Source organism: Thalassophryne amazonica, chromosome 1, assembly GCF_902500255.1.
Source record: "Thalassophryne amazonica chromosome 1, fThaAma1.1, whole genome shotgun sequence".
In the NCBI taxonomy this organism is placed as follows: Eukaryota; Metazoa; Chordata; class Actinopteri; order Batrachoidiformes; family Batrachoididae; genus Thalassophryne; species Thalassophryne amazonica.
The window spans coordinates 160854073-160877224 of record NC_047103.1 but is presented as its reverse complement, the minus strand read 5'-3'; the positions used below and the strand labels follow the sequence as shown (position 1 = coordinate 160877224).

The 23152-nt window shown below is 41.6% G+C and overlaps 2 protein-coding genes across 2 annotated transcripts in view; one reads left to right on the top strand and one right to left on the bottom strand.

The window, feature by feature from the left end:
• Positions 1-14475, top strand: part of LOC117516881 (probable ribonuclease ZC3H12C) — a 29665-nt gene extending 15190 nt beyond the window's left edge. Inside the window, exons 2-6 of the mRNA XM_034177768.1 lie at positions 4827-5685; positions 5788-5927; positions 6011-6245; positions 7652-7758; positions 7845-14475. Coding sequence (XP_034033659.1) covers positions 4883-5685; positions 5788-5927; positions 6011-6245; positions 7652-7758; positions 7845-9409 — 2850 coding nt within the window. The 5' untranslated portion in view covers positions 4827-4882 and the 3' untranslated portion in view covers positions 9410-14475. The remainder of the gene's footprint in view (positions 1-4826; positions 5686-5787; positions 5928-6010; positions 6246-7651; positions 7759-7844) is intronic.
• A 2096-nt stretch (positions 14476-16571) lies between these two features.
• Positions 16572-23152, bottom strand: part of LOC117516893 (radixin-like) — a 66875-nt gene continuing 60294 nt past the window's right edge. The window contains exons 12-15 of the mRNA XM_034177780.1: positions 22917-23077; positions 22709-22801; positions 20709-20945; positions 16572-18829 (exon numbers count right to left, since the gene is read on the bottom strand). Coding sequence (XP_034033671.1) covers positions 18665-18829; positions 20709-20945; positions 22709-22801; positions 22917-23077 — 656 coding nt within the window. The 3' untranslated portion in view covers positions 16572-18664. The remainder of the gene's footprint in view (positions 18830-20708; positions 20946-22708; positions 22802-22916; positions 23078-23152) is intronic.

Genomic DNA, 23152 nt, shown 5'->3' with positions numbered 1-23152 from the left:
TAAAACACTGACTTACTTCTACACTATACATTTTTTCAGATAGTAGTTTGTAGGTGTTACACATTTTGAAGCTTTCAGACTGTGGAAGGACGTCAGCTCACACACAATACACTGATTTCAGATCAACTTTCCAAAGCGTCTTCCTATATATTCAACTAACCGAGTATGTACTCGTACTCGAGTGCTTTTCGTTCTTGAAGTCCAATTTGTTTGACAAGTGTTCGTGCTCTGGTTCCATGGTGGTCTGGGGGGTGGTCCAGTTGGATTCAGCTGCTACTTATGTTAAAAATCTTGCTATGCATGCAGACAAAATTTTATTTTCAGACGGGACAGACTTCATGTGGGAGTTGTGGTGAAGTAACTATTAACAGAGTATTATCTCTCAAGACTGTAGAGACAAATTTATTTTTTCAGATGGGTAGTTCCAGCTATGACACCCTGGGTGAATATCTCTCCTCCCCCATTGTTAAGGCTTTACAGAAGGTGAAGAAAAAAGAATATTAGGATGTTCAAAAAAAACCAAAAAAAAAACAGCAGTGTCTGCATTGTTCTTGACAAATTCAAACATTTACTACTTAAACTGAAAAATGCTTTAAGATTTACCTTTCCTGTGACTCAACTAATATTTAGTTGTATAACCACTGTGTCTGATAACAGCTTCACATCTGTGTTGCATGGAGTCATCAACTACTGGCACCAGCTCAGGATGATTCGACATTCCACAATTCCTTTCCATTTCAATTTATTTCCATTTATGTAGCGCCAAATCACAACAGAGTTGCCTCAAAGCGCTTCACACAGGTAAGGGCTAACCGTACCAACCCCCAGAGCAACAGTGGTAAGGAAAAACTCCCATTTCTCGGTTTTGCCTCAGAAACAGCATTTTTGATGTCACCCCACAAGTTTTCTATGCGATTAAGGCCCCAGGATTGGGCCATAACAATGATGCTGCTCACTTGCTGGTGTGTTTGGGCTTGTTGTCTTGTTGAAACACCTATGTCAAGGGCACTTCATCTTTGGGATAAAGCAACATGACCTCTTGAGGTATTTTGATGAATTCAAACTGAGCCATGATCTCTGGTATGTGACAAATAGGCTAGAAACCCAGTGGTGGGCACAGCTAACCAAAAAGAGCTTTGATAACTGCTAACTCAATCAATCAATCAATTTTTTTATATAGCGCCAAATCACAACAAACAGTTGCCCCAAGGCGCTTTATATTGCAAGGCAAGGCCATACAATAATTATGTAAAACCCCAACGGTCAAAACGACCCCCTGTGAGCAAGCACTTGGCTACAGTGGGAAGGAAAAACTCCCTTTTAACAGGAAGAAACCTCCAGCAGAACCAGGCTCAGGGAGGGGCAGTCTTCTGCTGGGACTGGTTGGGGCTGAGGGAGAGAACCAGGAAAAAGACATGCTGTGGAGGGGAGCAGAGATCGATCACTAATGATTAAATGCAGAGTGGTGCATACAGAGCAAAAAGAGAAAGAAACAGTGCATCATGGGAACCCCCCAGCAGTCTACGTCTATAGCAGCATAACTAAGGGATGGTTCAGGGTCACCTGATCCAGCCCTAACTATAAGCTTTAGCAAAAAGGAAAGTTTTAAGCCTAATCTTAAAAGTAGAGAGGGTGTCTGTCTCCCTGATCTGAATTGGGAGCTGGTTCCACAGGAGAGGAGCCTGAAAGCTGAAGGCTCTGCCTCCCATTCTACTCTTACAAACCCTAGGAACTACAAGTAAGCCTGCAGTCTGAGAGTGAAGCGCTCTATTGGGGTGATATGGTACTACGAGGTCCCTAAGATAAGATGGGACCTGATTATTCAAAACCTTATAAGTAAGAAGAAGAATTTTAAATTCTATTCTAGAATTAACAGGAAGCCAATGAAGAGAGGCCAATATGGGTGAGATATGCTCTCTCCTTCTAGTCCCCGTCAGTACTCTAGCTGCAGCATTTTGAATTAACTGAAGGCTTTTTAGGGAACTTTTAGGACAACCTGATAATAATGAATTACAATAGTCCAGCCTAGAGGAAATAAATGCATGAATTAGTTTTTCAGCATCACTCTGAGACAAGACCTTTCTGATTTTAGAGATATTGCGTAAATGCAAAAAAGCAGTCCTGAAAAGTTAACTTTTATAACCCTGAACAGATAATAAAAAATTAGCAGACGTTACAGCTAACCACTAACTTTTAGTACTGACTCGGCCAGTGTCTGCTACTGATAAACCAGTTTTGAATTTAAGCACCGCCGAGGCTTCTGAGTGAAATCAAAGGCAGCAGGAGCGGACGGGGTGCATAAAGACGGAAGCTCTGACTAGTTGTTCGTTTGAGGTTTGTGATCGCCTGGTTGGTTGGTTTATTTATTTGTAATGGCCAACAAACAAGTTACTAATGCTGCAGCCAGACTTTTTACGTGTAACAAAGTTCTACCACATTACACCCATTTTGGCATCTCTTCACTGGCTTCCTGACCCAGTGAGATCAGATTTTAAGGTTCTGCTACTAGTCTATAAAATTGTTCATGGACTGGCACCTCCCTACTTAGCTGACCTAATTAGACCTTACGTACCGGCCCAGGCTTTGCATTCTCAGGGTGTAGTACTACTTTGTGGCCCTAGGGTGAATAAGAAGTCTGCAGGTCACAGAGCTTTCTCTTATCATGCCCCTGTTCTGTGGAATGATCTACCTGCGTCAATAAAACAGTCAGATTCTGTGGAGACTTTCAAGTCCAGACTTGAGACGCGCTTATTTTCCCTTTTGTATGGCTAGCATACTGGTATAGTTTTGTTTTACGCTTTTTACTCTTTTAATTAATTTTATTAGTAAACGGAGCATGCCGCGGCCTCAACTTTACCTAAATTCTGGGTCATTTAGTGAAGCTCAGGGCTAGTGGCCAGTGATCACCTTAGCATTTCTTCTGTTTTTCTTGTTGTTTAATGCTGGCAAATTATACAGTGTTTCTTGTCTTTCTGATGCCTGTCTTTTTTTTTTTCTCCTCCCCTCTATTTAAGGTGCAGCTCCATCCAGAGATGGGAGTTGTATTTGTGCTAGCGACCCTCCTGTCCTGTGCACCAACAGCATTTCCTGTATATTCATTTTGAGAATTATTCTATAATTTATGTCTGTAGCATGGCCCAAGCAGAGGGTCACCCCTTTGAGTCTGGTCTGCTTGAGGTTTCTTCCTCTGAGGGAGTTTTTCCTTATCACTGTTGCTCTGAGGGGTTGGTGAGATTAGACCTTACCTGTGTAAAGCGCCTTGAGTCAACTCTGTTGTGATTTGACGCTATATAAATGAAAATGAGTTTCAATTGAGTTGAAAAAACTATAACGTGTTTTTACAAATAAATGTATTTGTAAATGTCATTTTTTTAATTAATTAATTAATTTAAACAAAGGAGAGGATTATCAAACTCTTAAAAAAAGGGTAAATCATCACGCAGTGTTGCAAAAGATGTTGGTTGTTCAGTCAGCTGTGTCTAAACTCTGGACCAAATACAAACAACATGGGAAGGTTGTTAAAGGCAAACATACTGGAAAACTTAAAGCAATATGTCTCAAAAATCGAAAATGCACAAAACAAATGAGGAACGAATGGGAGGAAACTGGAGTCAACATCTGTGACCAAACTGTAAGAAACCGCCTAAAGGAAATGGGATTTACATCCAGAAAAGCTAAACGAAAGCCATCATTAACACCTCAACAGAAAAAAACAAGGTTACAATGGGCTAAGGAAAAGCAATCGTGGACTGTGGATGACTGGATGAAAGTCATATTCAGTGATGAATCTCGCATCTGCACTGGGCAAGGTGATGATGCTGGGACTTTTGTTTGGTGCCGTTCCAATGAGATTTATAAAGATGACTGCCTGAAGAGAACATGTAAATTTCCACAGTCATTGATGATATGGGGCTGCATGTCAGGTAAAGGCACTGGGGAGATGGCTGTCATTACATCATCGATAAAGTTTACGTTGATATTTTGGACACTTTTCTTATCCCATCAATTGAAAGGATGTTTGGGGATGATGAAATCATTTTTCAAGATGATAATGCATCTTGCCATAGAGCAAAAACTGTGAAAACATTCCTTGCAAAAAGACACATAGGGTCAATGTCATGGCCTGCAAATAGTCCGGATCTTAATCCAATTGAAAATCTTTGGTGGAAGTTGAAGAAAATGGTCCATGACAAGGCTCCAACCTGCAAAGCTGATCTGGCAACAGCAATCAGAGAAAGTTGGAGCCAGATTGATGAAGAGTACTGTTTGTCACTCATTAAGTCCATGCCTCAGAGACTGCAAGCTGTTATAAAAGCCAGAGGTGGTGCAACAAAATACTAGTGATGTGATGGAGAGTTCTTTTGTTTTTCATGATTCCATAATTTATTCCTCAGAATTGAGTGATTCCATATTTTTTTTCCCTCTGCTTGGTCTAAAAAAGTAACCGTTACTGACTACCACAATTTTTTTTCCTGATTTTAGTGTTTCTTAAAGCCAGAAAGTTGCCATTTGAAATGACTTTAGTTTTGTGTCATGTCTGTGCTCTGCTTTTTTTTCTACAAAATTAAACAACTGAATGAACATCCACCGAGGCCGGTGATTCCATAAGTTTTGCCATGGGTTGTAGTAGAGACAATGGAATTGGTGTGTACGTGCTTGTGTGTCAGTTATGCTGGCGGAATGTGGCATCACGATGATGTCAATTTAGAATTCTAATCATTATAGAAAAAATGTTTATATTATGTGCCGACTTACATGTTAAGATTTTTCTTTGAAGCTAAAATTGGACTAAATTCTCGTCCTTTTATCTCTCTTGGTATCTTCAGGCACCAGTGAGTAGAGCTTTGTGATTAGGCAGCATTCAGATGCCTGGGACAGATCCATGGGCCAGAAGGACCATGTGGAAGCAGCAGCAGGCCACATCCTCGACCTGGGGTTGGATTTGGAGTATCTCCACATAGCAGGGGCTGACTGGCAGGCTGGCGGTGCTGACAAACCCCCTGCTATGGAGGAGCAGGGGGAGTGCTCCAGCAACAGCAGCACACTTGAGCCTTCTGTACCGGTTACAGCAGAGGAAAATGTCAGGTCCAGTGCTGAATGCGAGTTGGCACCATGTTTCGGTGCTGCACTCGCCACTAGCCCAGACCCGATTGGCGGAGAGAGTGGATTACCTCATGGCAAGAACAGCCACCAGCCGCTATGTCGGACCCCTTGCGTGGATTTGGGGACTGACGGGCCTCCTGAGCTACCATCTGAATTTCCACCAGAGCTTGGTCAAGATATCCACCCAGCCAGCTACCCATGCAAGCACCCAACTGAAGCGCCATCATGTCCATCTCCGTCAGAGTCGGCATCTGAGGACAGCGTGAAAGAATACCGGGCTAAGCTGGACTTTGCCCTGAAGTTAGGGTACTCTGAGGAAACCGTTCGACAGGTGCTGTCCAAACTTGGCCCAGACACCCTTATCAATGACATACTGGGAGAGCTGGTCAAATTGGGAAGCAAGACAGATAGTGAGCAGCAGTCTGGGTCGTTGGCCTCTACATCTTCATCTTCATCTTCCTCCTGTGGTTGTTCCGATGTGCTGGAGGGCCAGCGCTCTGACTCACCCTGCCCTTCAGATGTGCTGTGTGACCAGGACAATCTGCGACCAGTTGTGGTAGACGGCAGCAATGTAGCCATGAGGTGAGCAGTCTATGGTAATTTTTAAAATAAACGCATAACATTAGATCATAACCTCACTCCATTTTAATGTCACCACCTTTAACACTTTTATTTACCCTACAGCCATGGCAACAAGGAAGTGTTTTCCTGCCAGGGCATTCAGCTAGCTGTCGATTGGTTCCTTGAGCGCGGTCATCATGACATCACTGTGTTTGTGCCTGCATGGCGGAAAGAACAGTCCCGCCCTGATGCCCCTATAACAGGTTAGTTCTAGATACACTTGTTTGTATAGAGTTTTTCCGCCATAGCGTTATCTTAAACATCCATCGTGCCTCGCCCTCCCCAGACCAGGAGATCTTGCGTCGCCTTGAGAAAGAAAAAGTCCTCGTCTTCACACCATCACGCCGTGTCCAAGGTCGACGGGTGGTCTGCTATGATGATCGCTTCATTGTCAAGCTAGCCTATGAGTCAGACGGCATCATCGTCTCCAATGACAACTACCGTGACCTGGCAAACGAGAAGCCAGAGTGGAAGAAATTCATCGATGAGCGTCTGCTCATGTATTCCTTCGTTAACGACAAGTAAGCTGAGGTGGAGAGACTGAACTTCATGAAGATTTGGAGCAGTGCCAGTGGACTGCATACAGATGAAGAGTCTCAGTTGAATTCGGCGTGTTCTCTGCTGCTCTTAACATGTATTCTGTCACGGCAGCTAAACTGACAATTTACTTTTTAGATCATAAGCAGATCACAGCAGAATTGCACACAGTCAAATCATTGGCACAAATAGAAGACCGCATTTGTTTAGACTGCCAGTTAAATATAGCAACACATCCAGGTACAAGTACTATCAACTGTACAATTTATGATTTATTTAAAGCCTGATATTTGCTTCTGTAACTCCATGCCATGCAATGACGTGCGTGACACTTTAAAAGTTCTCCGTCTCTGGATTATGCTTTATTCTGCACTAATGAGCCTCAACAAGCTTTTCTTTCTACAATAATCACCTCTAATTCAAAATAAGGTGTATAATTTCCTCTTACTGACTCCGTGTTGTAAATTTGTGGACTTTTCTGCCAAGTGTATGTGATCCCGAAATGTAATCAGCATGCGCACTGCAAAAACTATTAAATTATGAGTGGAAAGAGTGAAAGCAGAAAAGTGTCAAATCACAGCCTTTTGCGCGGTCTGATTTAACAGGTGCACATCAGGTTGCAGGTCCATGTCTGAGCACGTTTTGAAAAAACTAAACAGTTGGACTTTAAATCACAGAAATGACTCCGGTCGTACATGCAAGGGACGGGGAATTTTATCCGATGTGAGAAAAATCTGTTACACAAAATCGGTTGCATACGGTGTTTATTACATGGAAAATACAGAAACTTTGGGACTTTTTTGTTTGGTGACTGCAAAAATCTGGTTTATACGATGACTGTTTGAGTTTTACTGTACATTAGACTGAACACTAAATTTACCTTTGTTTTTGCTTGTCATGTTGAATAAAGGGACTCTAGCCCCCCCCCCCCCAACTGAAGAACAGGTATAACCCAGCAGTGTGTCCCTAACGTAAGCAGCACTCAAGCACTACAAAAATGTGTACCAAATCAGTCGCAAAAAATGTAATTAAACAAAGCTTGGCTCAAGGCTTTGTTTAATTCCTATCAAAGTGTTCCTAAACATAGCGCTGAAAAATGTTGCAGTACATATGCCAGGCCTGTATGTGGCACTGGAACCCTCCCACAAAAAAATGAAGACATGGTGCATGTGCATTATAAGTGTAAGGAGCTAATCGATGTAGCAGCAGAAATACAAGAATCCAAAGTGGCCCACTAAAACCTTTTATGAGAAAGATTGCGTTGATCATCTGAAATAGAGTTGCTGCGTATTTAAAGCAGTAATTACCTTTTATCATATGAGATGCAACATAAATGTGAAGAAAAAAAATCCAAATTCTATCTTAATTGCGTTTTTCATTGGTTTGTTAGGTTCATGCCCCCAGATGACCCACTTGGGCGCCATGGGCCAAGTTTAGACAACTTCCTGAGGAAAAGACCTGTAATCCCAGAACAGAAGAAGCAGCCTTGCCCATATGGTAAGAACTCTGATCAGGAAGCAACTTATTTAATACTTTTTCATGTGCATTTGGGAAATCTGACATGTTCTGTCGTTTCCCTACAGGAAAGAAGTGCACTTATGGCCACAAGTGTAAGTACTACCATCCAGAAAGGGGTACACAGCCCCAGCGCGCGGTGGCTGATGAGTTGCGTGCCAGTGCCAAGATCTGTGTTACCCCTAAGAACCAGGGTGACACTGGGCTGGTAAAGAGCCACAGTGTGCCAGCTGGCAGCATTGAGGCAAAAAAGGGAGCTCCAAAAAGACAGTCAGACCCAAGTATTAGAGCTCTGTCCTACAGTGACGCTGAGGAGAAACTGCTGGCCAAAGGGAGGGTGGAAAGTCAGAAGAGCATGTGTAGTAGTGGCGGCGGCAGTAGCTCGAGCAGCAGCAGTAGTTGCAGTGGCAGCGTAACCATCTCTCCTGCACCAGGAGGTCCTCTGTCTGGAATGAACCATCTCCAGGACCAGCCATCCAGAGCAGGCACTCCTCACGGTCATCTGCCTGCACCCAGCATTGACCTTTACCCTCACTGTGAATCTCCAGACTTGGGTTACTACACTGTAGCACGCGCCTACTCCGGCCTCAGCCTCTCCAGCCAGCGTAGCCCAGACTGTCACTGCCCCGCCGATGCAGACCAACGGCTCGGCTCCATGGGCTCAGCAGGCTCTGAATGTGGGAGCGAAAGCAGCATGAGTTGCGGGAGTAACTGCGACTTGCACAACGAAAGGCTCGGCCTTGGATGCCACACAGATAATTTTCAGGAAGATGGCGTTCACTATGCTAATCTCCACAGCCGCCCGTACCCCCCACATTCCACATCCAACCACGAGTTTTGTGGCCTTTATCCTTCCGATTACACAAATATTCAACACAGCCACCTATCGAATAGTGGTGTGCACAGCTACCATCTTAATGTGGCACACGAGCCGCCTCCTGACACGCCACCGAAGCGCCCCCTTTACCCCTTGCCCCCACATCTTCAGCACCAGCCACTGACTGCACGTTCCAGCTGTCCCGGGGACTACTACTCACTGCCCCAGTCTAGTCCTCACCCACCGGGCTCTCCCCTTGGACGCTGCCTTGCTCCCACCAGAGCAGACAGCGTGTCAGACTCTCACCTTTACGAACACCTCTCAACATCACACCATCACCATCGGCCAAAGGTTTTGCCCAGCTGGGACACCTACTGCAGGCAGCCACTGTTACCGCCATCTGCCTATCAAAGCCTTCCGGACACACGGCAGTTATCTTGGCAAGCCCCTCCATGGGCACATGACAACTACGCCCAGCACCACTCCTCTCAGCCAACTCTACACCAGTCCCCAACACGTTACCACCCACCACCTCCAGCACACTCTCACCCACCGCACGCCTCCGGCACACCTCTCCTGCCTTACACCACACACCTTACAGTACCTTCCCACACGTCTCCCTCCTACTTGCCCCAGCACCCAAAATCTCCTGCACACAGCTGCTACGGGGACATGAGGGAGAAGGTGTATGTCAACTTATGCAACATCTTCCCTTCGGAGCTGGTGAGCCGGGTGATGACGAGGAGCCCCCACGTCACAGATCCCCAGCAGTTGGCAGCTGCCATTCTCGCAGAGAAGGCACAGACAGGGTACTGATGACAGTCAGGAAAAATGTGTCTTCATGAGAAAACAGGAGCTATGGACACAGAAGAAAAAGTATGCAGTGAAATTCTACAGTGGAATTATTAAACACAGGAATGACATTTTTCCTTTATAGTGAGATAATGCGCAAGAAAATAGAACAATAATCCACCTATGATCAGCAACTAACTTCATGAAGAATGGATCAAACTCATTTCAAAAGACTGACTTTGCACCATTTTATTTTTTTAGTACCTTATTTTTTATAACTTTCAATCAAATGGCGAGTGTCGAGTCAAGAAAAAAAACGCGGTCTTGTTGGAGGTGCCATTTTTGACAGAGCAACTATGTTAAATGCTTGAAACTTTTTTTTTTTTTTAATTGCAATCATGTTAAAAAGTTTCAAACTCATCTGTTGTGTGGAATGATGATTAACTAGTTTACACCTATTTGAACCAAAATCTAAAACCAGTATTTGCTCATAGTGGTTCGAAATCTGTTCAAGACTAAAGCCTCATTCACACGGAGACGTGCATAGCATCCATGTGTCATGTCACCACTAGCGGTACACTGTACAAACGACACATACAGTACCACACGGTTGATATAAAATTGGCACTACACAATTTCACCATATCGCTAAAGTTATTTCACACCAAGGTGTGCGGTACTTAACTTTTCCTTCAGATGGCGTTTGTACTAAAACGTGGCGAAACAAGTCAAAATAGTTTTAAGTCATTTCATTTCAATTGAAACAAATTGGTATTGTCACATGCATCCCAAATGCACTAATTACGGTCAATGAAATGACTGAAATGTATGAAAGAAAAAGCTATGTGGCACTAAATGGTATTAAACTGTCAAATGTAAAAATATTGTCAAGGCATGTTACTAAGGTATTTTCCAGACTCATGTTGCACCGGATAATAAGTCGTATCTGTCCAAAAATGTGTCTGGAGGGATTTCATCGATCCCAAAGTCATTTATTTTTGAAACATGGTGCTATTGCTTCATGTACCAAGAAACAAAATTAATTTTAACACCGCATTATTTTTTAACACAAACCCTCCACTAGCAAGCAGAAGCTATTGGACTCAATGTTGTTATATGGAGGTACAAAGAAGTCAAATAAATTGCTTCTTGTCACCACTGAACAGCGAAAGATGCACCTTTACTTCACTAAATGTAATTAAATGTTTTAAAACATCAGTTAGCCTCACCTTAGCCTAGATGTCCTTGTTTCCATTCTGGCCTTGCCACAAAGTGCATTGGAGTACTGAGTAATATCTTTATTCAAGAGCATGCACTTTCAGTTTGAGAGCATGATTTATTCATTTCACCTATTCTCCAAAATCTAGCACATCCTTCACAGTTGTATCTTTTTGTTTTACAGGGGTATGCATCCAGCTTAATGGTGAGTTATTGCCAACTTCCGCTCCAGAGTATGAATCACTATCTCATTCAGTACACAGGAGCAGCTTGCCACATGTATAGATTGTGCGGTCATAGATAATTCAGTATTTTTTCCATATAAATCGCATTGAAATATAAGTCGTAGGACAAGCAAAACAAGTGAATAAATGTTCTGACTTAGTTTGGAAAGCACAGTATATGCTATATGTGAGCATTGCTGCCTGGCGTGTAAACGTCATTGACTCAAGCTAGAGAGTCACTTTATGCGTAAGACCTCCATGTGAACAAATACCATAGGAAATCATGAAAATGATGACTGAGGAAAAATACTGTTTGTTGAATCCTGCGACTAGATTATTACTCTTACTACACATTATGAAGTTGTAAATTGTGCTGAAAGTTCCAATTTTATGTGACAGAATTGATATTCCATACAGCAAATAACATCTAGACTTCAAACTATGTGACCCCACTGCTCGTATTCTCTTAATCACTTTGTGTATGTTGTGCTCCTGTTTGTGGGGGTTTCCTTGTTGGTAAAAATAGATGGACGTCGTCTTATTTAAGACATCTTCTGGGTTTTGTTTTTGGTTGGAATTGTAGCTGTATAGATGGGTGACCCTGTCGTGTGTACCTTAGTTTTAGTAAGGGACATCTCTCTCAATCTCTCTCTGTGGCCCTTTCTTTTGGGTCAAAACTAGAATCTGCTACAGTCAAAGAAAACCGCTGTGTCAGTAAATTTAAACGTGTGTGTGTGTGTGTGTGTATATATATATATATACTGTAAATATATTTAACAGACTCACCTGTTGTGCTTTAACTTGAGCATCCACTGACACCTGTAGCAGATCTCAGTCAAATCCACACTAGACGGAGAAAATGCCACTTTGATACAAATTGTATCATTAAGTCTCTGATATTCTACACAGTACATATGGACTTGTTGATCCATATTCATGAAACACTCTTGATGTATATGATGAAGTGCATTGACTGGCAATAGTTCCAAATGTTCCAATGTTTTTAATCTTGGGAGAAAAAAAAACCTCGTTATTTTTCCAGTATGTTTAGGAAATTGAACAAGTTGTCTTCCTTGTGGTTTTAGGGGTTACATCTTTTTCTGTGCTTTTGGGTTTGAAGCTGGCTTGTCAAATTTAATCGCCCACCTGCTCAATATTAAGCATTTGGCACTTTTTTTTTTTGCCAAATGCTTTCTGTCCGAGAGTTTTTACATGACATCCAAAACAAACAAAGCTTCTCTAGTAAAATAATTTTTTTGTTCTTTTAATTTCATGAATAAGCTTTAAACTTTTACTTTTGCTGTTAAACAATGTAAATGTAGTGAGTGCTCCCCATATGCTGCCTTTTGAGACAAAAGTCAAAAATATTTAAGGTGGTCAAAGCTACACAGGACAAATTTGAAAAATTGTCAACTGCCATTTTTCCGCTTGTTGGAAAATGTACTCTACAAATTCCAGATTTGGAAGCTTATCTGGAAAAGTATGACCTTGCATTTGTGGATTCCCACTTGCATAGGACTTATAAAACCACGGTGCAGTCGATAACCTTGATGTCACTACGTGCGGGGAGTCTGTCAGTCATGTGACATTGCACTTATGAGCGATAGTCACCAAACTTGGTTTTTGCATTATGCAGTGACCCCCAAAAAGCCTACTGATTTGGGGGTCAAAAGGTCAAGGTCCCTGAAGCATACCTTGTAAAAATCTGTTGAGCACAGTAACTAATTGAAAGCTATGGGGCTACCCAAATTTCACTAAACTGATATAATTTAGTTTTCACTGAAATTCAACCATTGTGTTTTATTTATTTAAAAATGAGTTTTGAAATTATAGTTTATTTTAATGAGAACATATTTGGGGGGGGGAATTCAATAACATTTTATTTTCCTTTTAACGCTGTCTGTAGGCGTTACTGCGTGTGCACATCCATGAGCTTTCGAAGAGACTGGAAGTTACTTTTGACCTTGCAAGGTTCTCGCCAGTGCCGTTGAGCATAGGGGGCCCCTATGCTGTTATTTAACCCGCATAGGGGGGCTTTTCTGTTTTTTTATTTTTTTAAAAAGGACATGTCGCATGTTATTTAACGTCTCAGTCAGCAACATAAAGTGGCCCTCAAAATGCTGGAAATAGTGTTTCAAAGGGTTATAAATTTCAAAGTTTTTTCGGAGGGATGCCCCCGGACCCTCCTATAATACTTGCACCTGCATCGCTCGTCGAGTGGCTGGGCACCATTAAGTTCCCCCTTATGCTGTGAAAAATCCTGGTGAGAACTCTATCTTGGGTAATGTGTGCATACATCGCATGCATGTCTGCGAGATGTCTTGTAAATCACTTCAGAGATATCTGGTTACAAATACAGCATTTTTAGTTTTAGAAGTGTTTATTTCTCACTAGCTTTTACATAACACATGAAAAACGTTAGATTTACACAAACGTAGTGGTTTCGAAGCATTTCCCGCCATGTTGGCTTAGCAGCCAGAAAGAGACCAGCCAGCAGGTGGCACTGTGCATCCATACTGTCTGCTTCCCAACATCCCTCCGCAAGTCTGGGGAAGCCCCCTACATGATCTATGACATAGCTATTATAATCTGCATGTCACTGCTGTAAACAGTTCAAGGTAGTCTGTTCTTTTTAAATTTTCCCCTTCATGAGAATTTTCTTTAAATTGTTTTCTAGACAATGAAATTTTCATCATATTGGTAATGCCATTACGAATCCCCTATCCCATAAGGCTAATAAATAAATTTATGCCTTAAATCTTACACAGCTCAATGGCCCGTTACCTTTAACTGCCCAATTGCCACCAGACTTGGGGTGTGTTTTAGGCATATTGACCCCAACAAGTCTATCGACCACAAGCCAAGGTCACTGGACTGTATTTAGTAAGAAAATGTGAGTGCAATATCTAATTGAATGTCACCAAATTTAGTATTAGTTTTAGGCATGGTGACCCCATGCCAACTGATTTTATGGTAAAAAATAAATAAATAAAAGCAGTAGTCTTCTGCAGAAAACTTCTCTTGTCAACATTTGCCCATAGTACTATGGGTTCACAGGCTGTTTTTTTAAATTACGATGCATGTATTTTTAAGATGTTTAGTCTGTCAAAGTTATCTGCATCTCAATTTGATCAGGACCAACAGTTCCAGTAAATAAACACTTACTGAGGACTTCATGTCTGGAATGCAGCATTAATCAGTGACAATGCCACCATGACCAGGGTGCAGATAAGCAGCAGAGAATTAATGAATGAACCACTCGTGTAAAAACAAATTTTTAACATTAAGTGATGTGTTGGGATTTTTGGAATGATTTTGTTTCAGTCAATGTCTAAGTGCACCATTCAAGCCAGCTACATACAACCCATCAGCTTCCTAAGTCCTATGTGGCAGATTGTTAAAAAAAAAAAAACTATAAAATAACATGCTGTTGATGAGAAACCTCTGTGTGTACTGAAGAAGCGCCTTCTCTCCGGCCTCCTGGCACCGTGTGTCAGTGTGGGACCAGAGTGTGGGCCCAAAGTAATGCCTCTTCATGGCACTGTGCTTATGACACATCCAATACTCTGAACTATGTTCAGCTAACTACTTCTGCATGTTTTGAATTTGTTGGCTTTTTGGACGTCTGCTGTGATTAGTGTGTGTAAACAGATGTACTTCTGCATGTTTGTGCACAAAATTAGCCTTTTTCCATGCTCTGCCTGTCAATATTTTGTATGTTCATTATCAGAAACTGAATGTTGTGCAGGAAGCTACATTTTAATAGGACAGTTTGTTCCCCCCCCCCCCCCTTCTTTTTTTTGGGGGGTGGGGACAGCATGGAAATGCATCCTCACTTCCAGAACAGTTTGCCTTGGAAGTCTACTCGGCTGTAGCTCTGTGATAATGATCTACAGTGGATCCGGAAAGTATTCACAACGCTTCACTTTTTCAACATTTTATGTTACAGCCTTATTCCAAAATGGATTAAATAATTTTTTCCCCTCAAACATCTACACACAATACCCCATAATGACTTTCCATTTTGCAAATTTATTAAAAATTAAGAAATCAGACACATAAGGCTTCACAGCCTTTCCCATGAAGCTCAAACTTGAGCTCAGGTGCATTCTGTTTCCACTTGAGATGTTTCGACAGCTTAACCTGGGGTAAATTCAGTTGATTTGACAACCAACATCTGTCTACAGATAAGGTCCCACAGTTGTCAGTGCGTGTCAAACCAAAAATCAAGCTTGAAGTCAAAGGAATTGTCTGTAGACCTCCAAGACGGGATTGCCTCGAGGCACAAATCTGGGGAAGGATACAAAGACGTTTCTACTGCTTTTTGAAGGTCCTAATGAGCACAGTAGCTTCCATCATCTGTAAATGGAAGACGTTTGGATCTACCATGGACTATTCCCATAGCTGACCGCCCATCTAAACTGAGCAATCGGGAGAGAAGGGCCTTTGTCAGGAAGGTGACCATGAACCCAGTGGTCACTCTGTCAGAGCTCCAGCATTCCTCTGTGGAGAGAGGGGAACCTTCCAAAAGGACAACCATCTCTGCCGCAATCCACCAATCAGTCCTGTGTGGTAGAGTGGCCAGATAGAAGCCATTTCTTTGTAAAAGGCAGATGGCAGCCAGTCTGGAGTTTACCAAAAGGCACCTGAAGGACTCTCAGACCATGAGAAACAAAATTCTCTGGTCTAATGAGACCAACACTGAACACTTTGATGTGAATGCCAGGCATCATGTTTGGAGGAAACCATATGCACCATCCCTACAGTGAAGCATGGTGGTGGCAGAATCATACTGTGGGGATGTTTTTCAGCAGCAGAAACTGGGAGACTAGTCAGGATTGAGGGAAAGATGAATGCAACAATGTACAGAGACATCCTGGGTGAAAACCTGCTCCAGAGCATTGACCTCAGACTGGGGAGACGGTTCATCTTTCAGCAGGACAATGACCCGAAGCACACAGACAAGATAAAGGAGTGGCTTCAGGACAACTGTGAATGTCCTTGAGTGGCCCAGCCAGAGCCCAGGCCTGAATCTGATTGAACATCTCTGGAGAGATTTGAAGATGGCTGTGCACGGACACTCCCCATCCAACCTGATGGAGCTTGAGAGGAATGGACAAAACTGCCCACAGATAGGTGCACCAAGCTTGCGGCCTCACTTGAGGCTGCATTTGCTGCCGAAGGTACAACAAGTATTGATGTACATGTGATTTGTAATGTGATAGTTTTTTTATTTTTAATAAATTTGCAAAAATAAAATCTACTGTTATGCCAACATTATGTAGTAGAATTCTGAACTGGGAAAAATGAATTTACTCTATTTTGGAGTAAGGCTGTAAAGTTAAGCGCTGTGAATACTTTACGGATGCACCGTATGGGAACATTACGATGTTATACAAACCTGCCTTTAACAGTAGAACAGAGATTGTAACATTAAAGAGAACGCTGCAATGTAGTTGAATAAAGCTTTTCACAATTTCATGTGGAAGTATCGTGTTTACAAAACGTGTGCACTGTGTGAAGTGTTGCCCCAGGTACCCGACGAATGACTAAACAAAATTACACAGCAAAAGTGCTCCAGAGTTGTGGGATGTTAAAAGTTTTTCTAGGTCATAGTAGTACATTATAATGTATATAAATTTTGGAATAATCAGACAGAAGTTCTAAACAGTTGAGTGTGTATGGATGACTTTCATGACAACACCAAATCCACAAGGAGAAGTAAGAACTCAAATTGGACTGAAAATGTTCAAAATGTAAAACTTTTATTTATGAACAAATTAAATTTATTATAATCCATCTGTGCTTTTCCATCTTAAAGAATATTAATATGAACGGGTGGGGGTCACAGCTGGTTATTGGAGCAGATGTAATCGCACAGTCTTCATAGGATGGAACAAAAATACTTTTACCAACAGGAGGACTTTGTCCACTGGTGGGGTTATGGTGTCCTGATGAAGCTGCTTAACTTGTTTGAACACACACACACAAAAAAAAAAAAGTGAATCGGAAGCACAAAATACATCGATTCATCTGACGCAGGGGGACAAACAAACAACGCTAATAGACACGGGGTACAGATGCAAAAGAAAGGCTTCAGTGTCTGAATGCAAATGCTTTCATTTTAAAAGTACACACACAAAAAAAAAAAACCTAACACCAGCTGTCCAGTATCACTTAAATATAATACAAGCATCGTGTGGAAAAAAAAAAACAAAAAAAACACTGAATTCCAAAATGCAGATTCCTCACAATTTGTCTGAGCACAAACTCTTTAAAGAAAGATTAATGAGGAACAAACTGGCTTTATTAAATTGATTTTCTTCCCCAAGCGCCCGCTGCGTGAACACACGCACGCCACAATGAAATCCCTTATGTGATTTTTTTTTTTCTTAATCTTTCAGTCCCAGGAAAACGCAGTCTAGTCAGTTTCTTTTCCAGGTGAAATTATAAATGTGGGCTCGCCATACGCCAATTAAAATAATGGTTTAGTTTGTCAAATGAGTAAAAAAACAAAACAAAAAAAAACCACAACCCTGATCAGAGACGTGATATTTCCTCTGATGTGAGTAAAACATCTGCACCCCCCCCCAACATTTTGAAATGTATCAAGGACAATATTAAAAAAAGAAAAGGAGAACAAACCAGAACATATGCAAGGCTGGAAGCAGGAAATGACCAAAAACACGCTTCAAATGGAACCAAAAAAAAAAAAAAAAAAAATTCTGTCTGAGCTCTCAAAACATGAGCAGCAATCAAAGTCCCAACTTTACTGTTTGACAGGACAAGGGCACGTTTGACCGTCAGTCACCACTAAGGTAGACAGAAAGTCCCACACGGCAGACTCGGTCCCCAGCCAGAAAGGCACCAGGCAGCCTCAGTGTTCACACAAAAGCTGAACACATGAACAGGCCTCTGCCTGTCCAGCCGTTCATCCCAGGGATCCCTTCGTGAGCTGGCAGGTAGAAAAACATAAGACACCCATCCACGGCGCCTGAGCGTCAAAGGCTTGGATCCAATTGGTAAACGTGCACGCACGCCGTTACATCTGTGAAGACTTCGCATACACCCATTACACACCACTCTACCAGCTGTGCACACAACAAAACACTTTCTCCTTTTCTTCCCTTTGTTACAATCACAACATTCACTCATCAGGAGCTGCTTTTCAATTAAATGGTTACTTGATATTTTGAAGAAAATGCAAAAAAGCTGCTTTTAATCTGGAAAGAACCATAAAATACTGCAGGAGACAGAATTCAGTGATGGTACGATTATAATCACCTGATGCATTTTTGTACTAAATGAAAAAACATCACTATAACGTCAAGTGACATAACCAACCTAACTGACCTGATCCCCAATCGTCACTTCTGTCCCGATGTTACTGCGTCAATAAGACAAAGTTCAACAATCAGAAACGCCAAACAAATGCAAAGGAAAAGAAGCTTCACAACTGAACAGGAACGTTTTAACAAGCGAAAACAAGCATCGTGCACAGACTGTGGAGGGAAAAGAAAAACCCTTATGGCCATGTTTATGTTTGCTTAAAAAAAAAAAATTCCAACTCCTTTTTGGTTTTGGGGTTATGATTTTCCCCGAGGCTTCAGGTTAACTTCGCAGGAATTAGCTGAGAGTGGCGTTTAAGCAGCACCTTATCAAAACATTCAGAGAACTGTAGGGCATATAACTTTGGCAAAGATCAACAAGATGATTTCTCCAGATTACCTGTGGGAAGGATGGCAGCATCTGTTGTCCATAAAAAGCTAGCAGCTGCTGGGGCGGAAAGTTCAGGAACTCCTGAGCAAACGGGGGAAGAGGGACAGCGGTGCAGGTCTCACATGGACTCAAACTCGTCGATGCGTTGCTTGGTGTTGCCCTGCCGAATCTGGCGCAGCGTCTTGTACTTATCTCGGCCTGCTTTCACATTCTCGGCGTGCAGCACATCGTTTGTCGTCTTCTTGGTGTCGTCTCTGGCCTCAGCCAACTCTGAACTTAATGTCTGGGAAATCGAAGACAAAATTATTATAACAATCTGATTAAATATTAATCAGCTTTAAAAAAAAAAAAAATACAGCCCCATTTCCAAAAAGTTGGTACGCTGAAATATAAAGACATTGGCACAAGTGGGTTTTTGGACTGTAATGATGTTTCAAGTTGAAATATTAATGCGATACATGCAAGATAATCATGTTGTATAAGTAGTCTGGAATTAATTATAAAAAATAATAATCATAATCAAAATCTCTACATATTCAGATAAAAGGATTATTCAATGTTCCCCAATTTGTTGACAGATGCATCGGCAAATAAAGCAAAACTTTGTCAACAATGTTCCCCGAAAACAATTTTACCTTCTGTTGTGATCATTAAAACAATCAAGAAATCTGCTTCAGTAAACCTTTGCCATCATTCAACACTCGATCCACAAATGTCAGTTAAAGCTGCATTCTGCAAAACAAACAGCAACCCAGCAGAGGCTCTGCCCACATCTCTGAGCTTGCACAGGGACATCATGTTTTATTTTACGATGAGTCAACATTTTTCACAAGCTGGAGGTGTGCCAGTGAAGACTGGTTAGTGCATAACAGAAATAAAGTAGAGAGCTAATGAAAGCATGAATGACCGTTTCAAGATCAGATCTACCGAGAAAGGACTTTAGCTAGAATATGTAGATTGGGGGGGGGGGGGGGGGGGAACTTGCTTTGACAGAGTTTATCTGTTGGTCAAACCTCAAACAGCTGCCAAATATCACTCCCAAATGTGTGTGTATCTTATGGAGTGACCAGCCCAATACCCGGACCTTAACCCAACAGAAAATGTGGATTGACCAGGTTCTAGCTAGGACCATTTTAGCATCAGGTAAATTATGTCATTGCGGCTCATAGCTTCACGCCCCACCCCCAAAGCTATAGGGGTTTTTCTACCACTAAAACATTATGGTAAATGGACTGCATTTATATAGCGCGTTTCCATCTGCATCAGATGCTCAAAGCGCTTTACAATAATGCCTCACATTCACCCCGATGTCAGACTGCTGCCATGCAAGCCGCCCACTACACACCGGGAGCAACTAGGGGATTAAGGACCTTGCCCAAGAGCCCTTATTGATTTTCTGGTGAGGCTGGGATTTGAACAGAGGATCCTCTGGTCTCAAGCCTAACACTTAACCACTAGACCATCACCTCCCCTACATTATTTGCAAGCCCTATTTTAACTAAATTTGAGTGGTTTTAGATGGATTGAAAGCAAGAATAAACAAAAAAAAAAAATTATGTTGTAATATTTATAAGATCAAAGTACTTTTTGCATGTTTCTGTCAAAGTCTAAGTTAATAAATTAAATAATGTTGAAAATGTTAGACATTAATATTTAATGGACACAGCATTTACTTCTTCAAAAAGAACAGTTTTTAATCCAGTGAAGCAGGCAGTTTTTCTGTCATCCTGACAGTTTTTTTTTTGTTGTTTGTTTTGTTTTTTCAACATTTTTGAGTGGGACCGTGGAACAATTCTCTTTAAACAATATAATACCTAAGTGCCTTGTTTTAACAAGAGCTGAGCCTGGACTGATTTGTCAAACCTGCTTTTTTAAAAGAAAAACTTTCCTCTTTCACTGACATTGTGCCCCTCCTCCTTCCCACCCCTCCTCTGCTCTCTCTCGCTCACTGATCGCACCATCTCCTGTTTTTCAAACTCTGCGCTTTTTGGAAACAAAGCCAACTGTAAATTTCTGAATGTATCGTCACATACCAAGACAGACCTCTGGATTTAGTGTAGGATTTTCTTTTTTTTTTTCCTCTTCAGTTCAGAGCAGAGCAGAGACTAGACAAGTAGATTTACAAACTTCTCCCCCACAAACTCGTCACCCCGCCCCCACACCTGGAGCTGCTTCTTGACCCGCTCATTCTTCTGGGCTTCAGTGATACGTTCCTCCTCGCTGCGGAGATCCAGGTCATTGACGCCCTCATTGGAGAGCTCGGCACTGGCCTCTGCGTGGTTCTCATCCTGTTCGTCATGCTCGCTCTCAGCATGGCCACCCGGAGGGATTGGCACTGCCGTCACTGCAGTCTTCAACATCTCCTTGGTCTTCTCTAGGTCCTCCTGGGCTGAAATAGCCTGAAAATGGAGACACAGAGAATGCCAGATTAAAAATGGGAAAATAAAAAAGTCATACTTGCGTTCGTAAATAACTGTGCTGCAGTTTGCAAGGTTTTTATTTTGTTAGAGGAATTTTGACAGTTTTTGGATGAATTATTGTATTATGTTGCATGATTGTAGCTACATTATTGCAAACAGTTTTTAATGATTGTAGCACGTTTACATGGAACCTAATATGTCAGTTGATCTGAATGATTTAAATGTAGAACAGAAACATCTCAAGCGTGTTAATCAGAATGAAAGCCGATCAAAATGTCAGTCAGAATGAGAAGGCTGATGCACTGCTTTAATAATCCATTAGATAGGAAAACATTAGTGCCTGTTAGCCATGTAAATACTCAGACTGCCCTCTACAGGTGTAGCTTCCTGCACATTCTGATGCAACAAACAATCATGCATTAAAGGATGAGGGACAAGACTACGTTACTGCTGGAGCTCTTTAAAGAATCATTAACCGCTTCAGTAGCCAGACACAATGGAACAAGGAGTTGGTTCATGATGTACATGAACCACAATGTGTGTCGCATTTTCATTAAGGAGTCTGGTCTAAAGTGGAAGTAAAGAGCCGGAACAAGATGATGCGATTCTGTTGCTCTCCTCTTCCTCAGTGTGTCTCTACTGCTGCAGTTTGAGAACAATCATCAGAACAATTACGGCCAAGATGATGATGATGATACATGAGTCTGTTGTAATGAAAATGCACAGAGCAACAAGAGCTGCATTCAACACGTGAATCTATCTGATCATTTTTATTACAGTTGTATAAATGTGTGGAATCATTCATTGAAATTATTCTATTCCAATTTGGAAAACAACATATAAACAAATAGTATCTGTATTGAGTTTGTCTTAATTGTTGCAGTAACAAAAATAAATGTCAAACTGTGAAATCATTTTTAAAGCACTGGATCATTTACATAAGATCAACCATTCCCAGATTGAAGCACTAAGGCCCATCTGTGGACCACACAAACCTTTAAATCACACTTTTAAGCTACTCATAAGACTGATATTTCTCAATAAACACAATAAAATATAACAAAGTAAAATAAGTCCCATTGCTCCATTTTATTATATTAAAAACAAGAGCAATCAGAGGTGATCCGGATCCAGATCACTTCCAAAATGCAGTGGAGTCTTCTATGCCTTAATATCTGTGGTACAAATTTGGTGAGAATCCGTGAAGTAATCTTTCAAAAAGTATATAAAGTGAAACTTGATCCAGAAATCAGATCACCTCCAAAGTTTAATGGAATCTTCCATGGCCTAATACGGTGGTGTCCAAAGAATTCCAGAAAGGGCCAAGAGGGTGCAGGTTTTCTTTGCAGCCAACGACCCCAGCAGGTGATTTCACTGATTAACTCATCCCATCTGCTCAAAATGATGTTAAACCAGATTTCTGAATAGTTGAGTAAATAGGTTTTTTGTGTATATAGAAAATGTTTTAGAACTTTGATTTCAGCTCATGAAAAATGGGAGCAAAAACAAAAGTGTTGGATTTATGTTTTTGTTCAGTGTATGTACTGATACAAATACAAGTTTCATTGCTGCATTCATAAAAAGTGTTTCCAGTTTGTATTTATATTGTGCTTTAGGTTGTGATAATGTAATATATATGTGATTTCTTCCCACTTTTACTGTGAAATAAAAGCTTCAACAAGTGATTTCTATGTTTTGATGGTTTCAGACTGAAGATATTGCAGATGAGTTCAAACAAATACCTTATGCTGCCATTCTATGGCTTCATCCTCTTTCTTTCTTTTGGATTCTTCCAAAAGACTGATCTTTGCTGTGAACTCTGCCAATTCAGCAGCCTGCAACAACAGAAAAACTCTGCTGTTAACCAGCAAAACTCTACTTTCTGAAGTTATGCCTGTATGTACAAATACTGACATAAATATACATGTAGCCCACAGTGAGAAAACATACCAGTTGTTCCTGGGTCTTCTGTTGGTCTGCAGCCTGTCTGGCCAGCTCTGCTTTGGCCTCCTCAGCTGCTTGCCTCTCCTTTTCCAGTCGTTCTGCTTCCTCCCTTGCTCGCTTCCTCTCCTGTTCCAGCTCCAAGGCGCGGCGAGTCTGTTCCTCCAGCTCTGTGGGATAGCACAGAAAAGCCTTTGCGTTAACATGATTTTAAAACCAGGCTAAGTGCACTCTCAATCCAACAA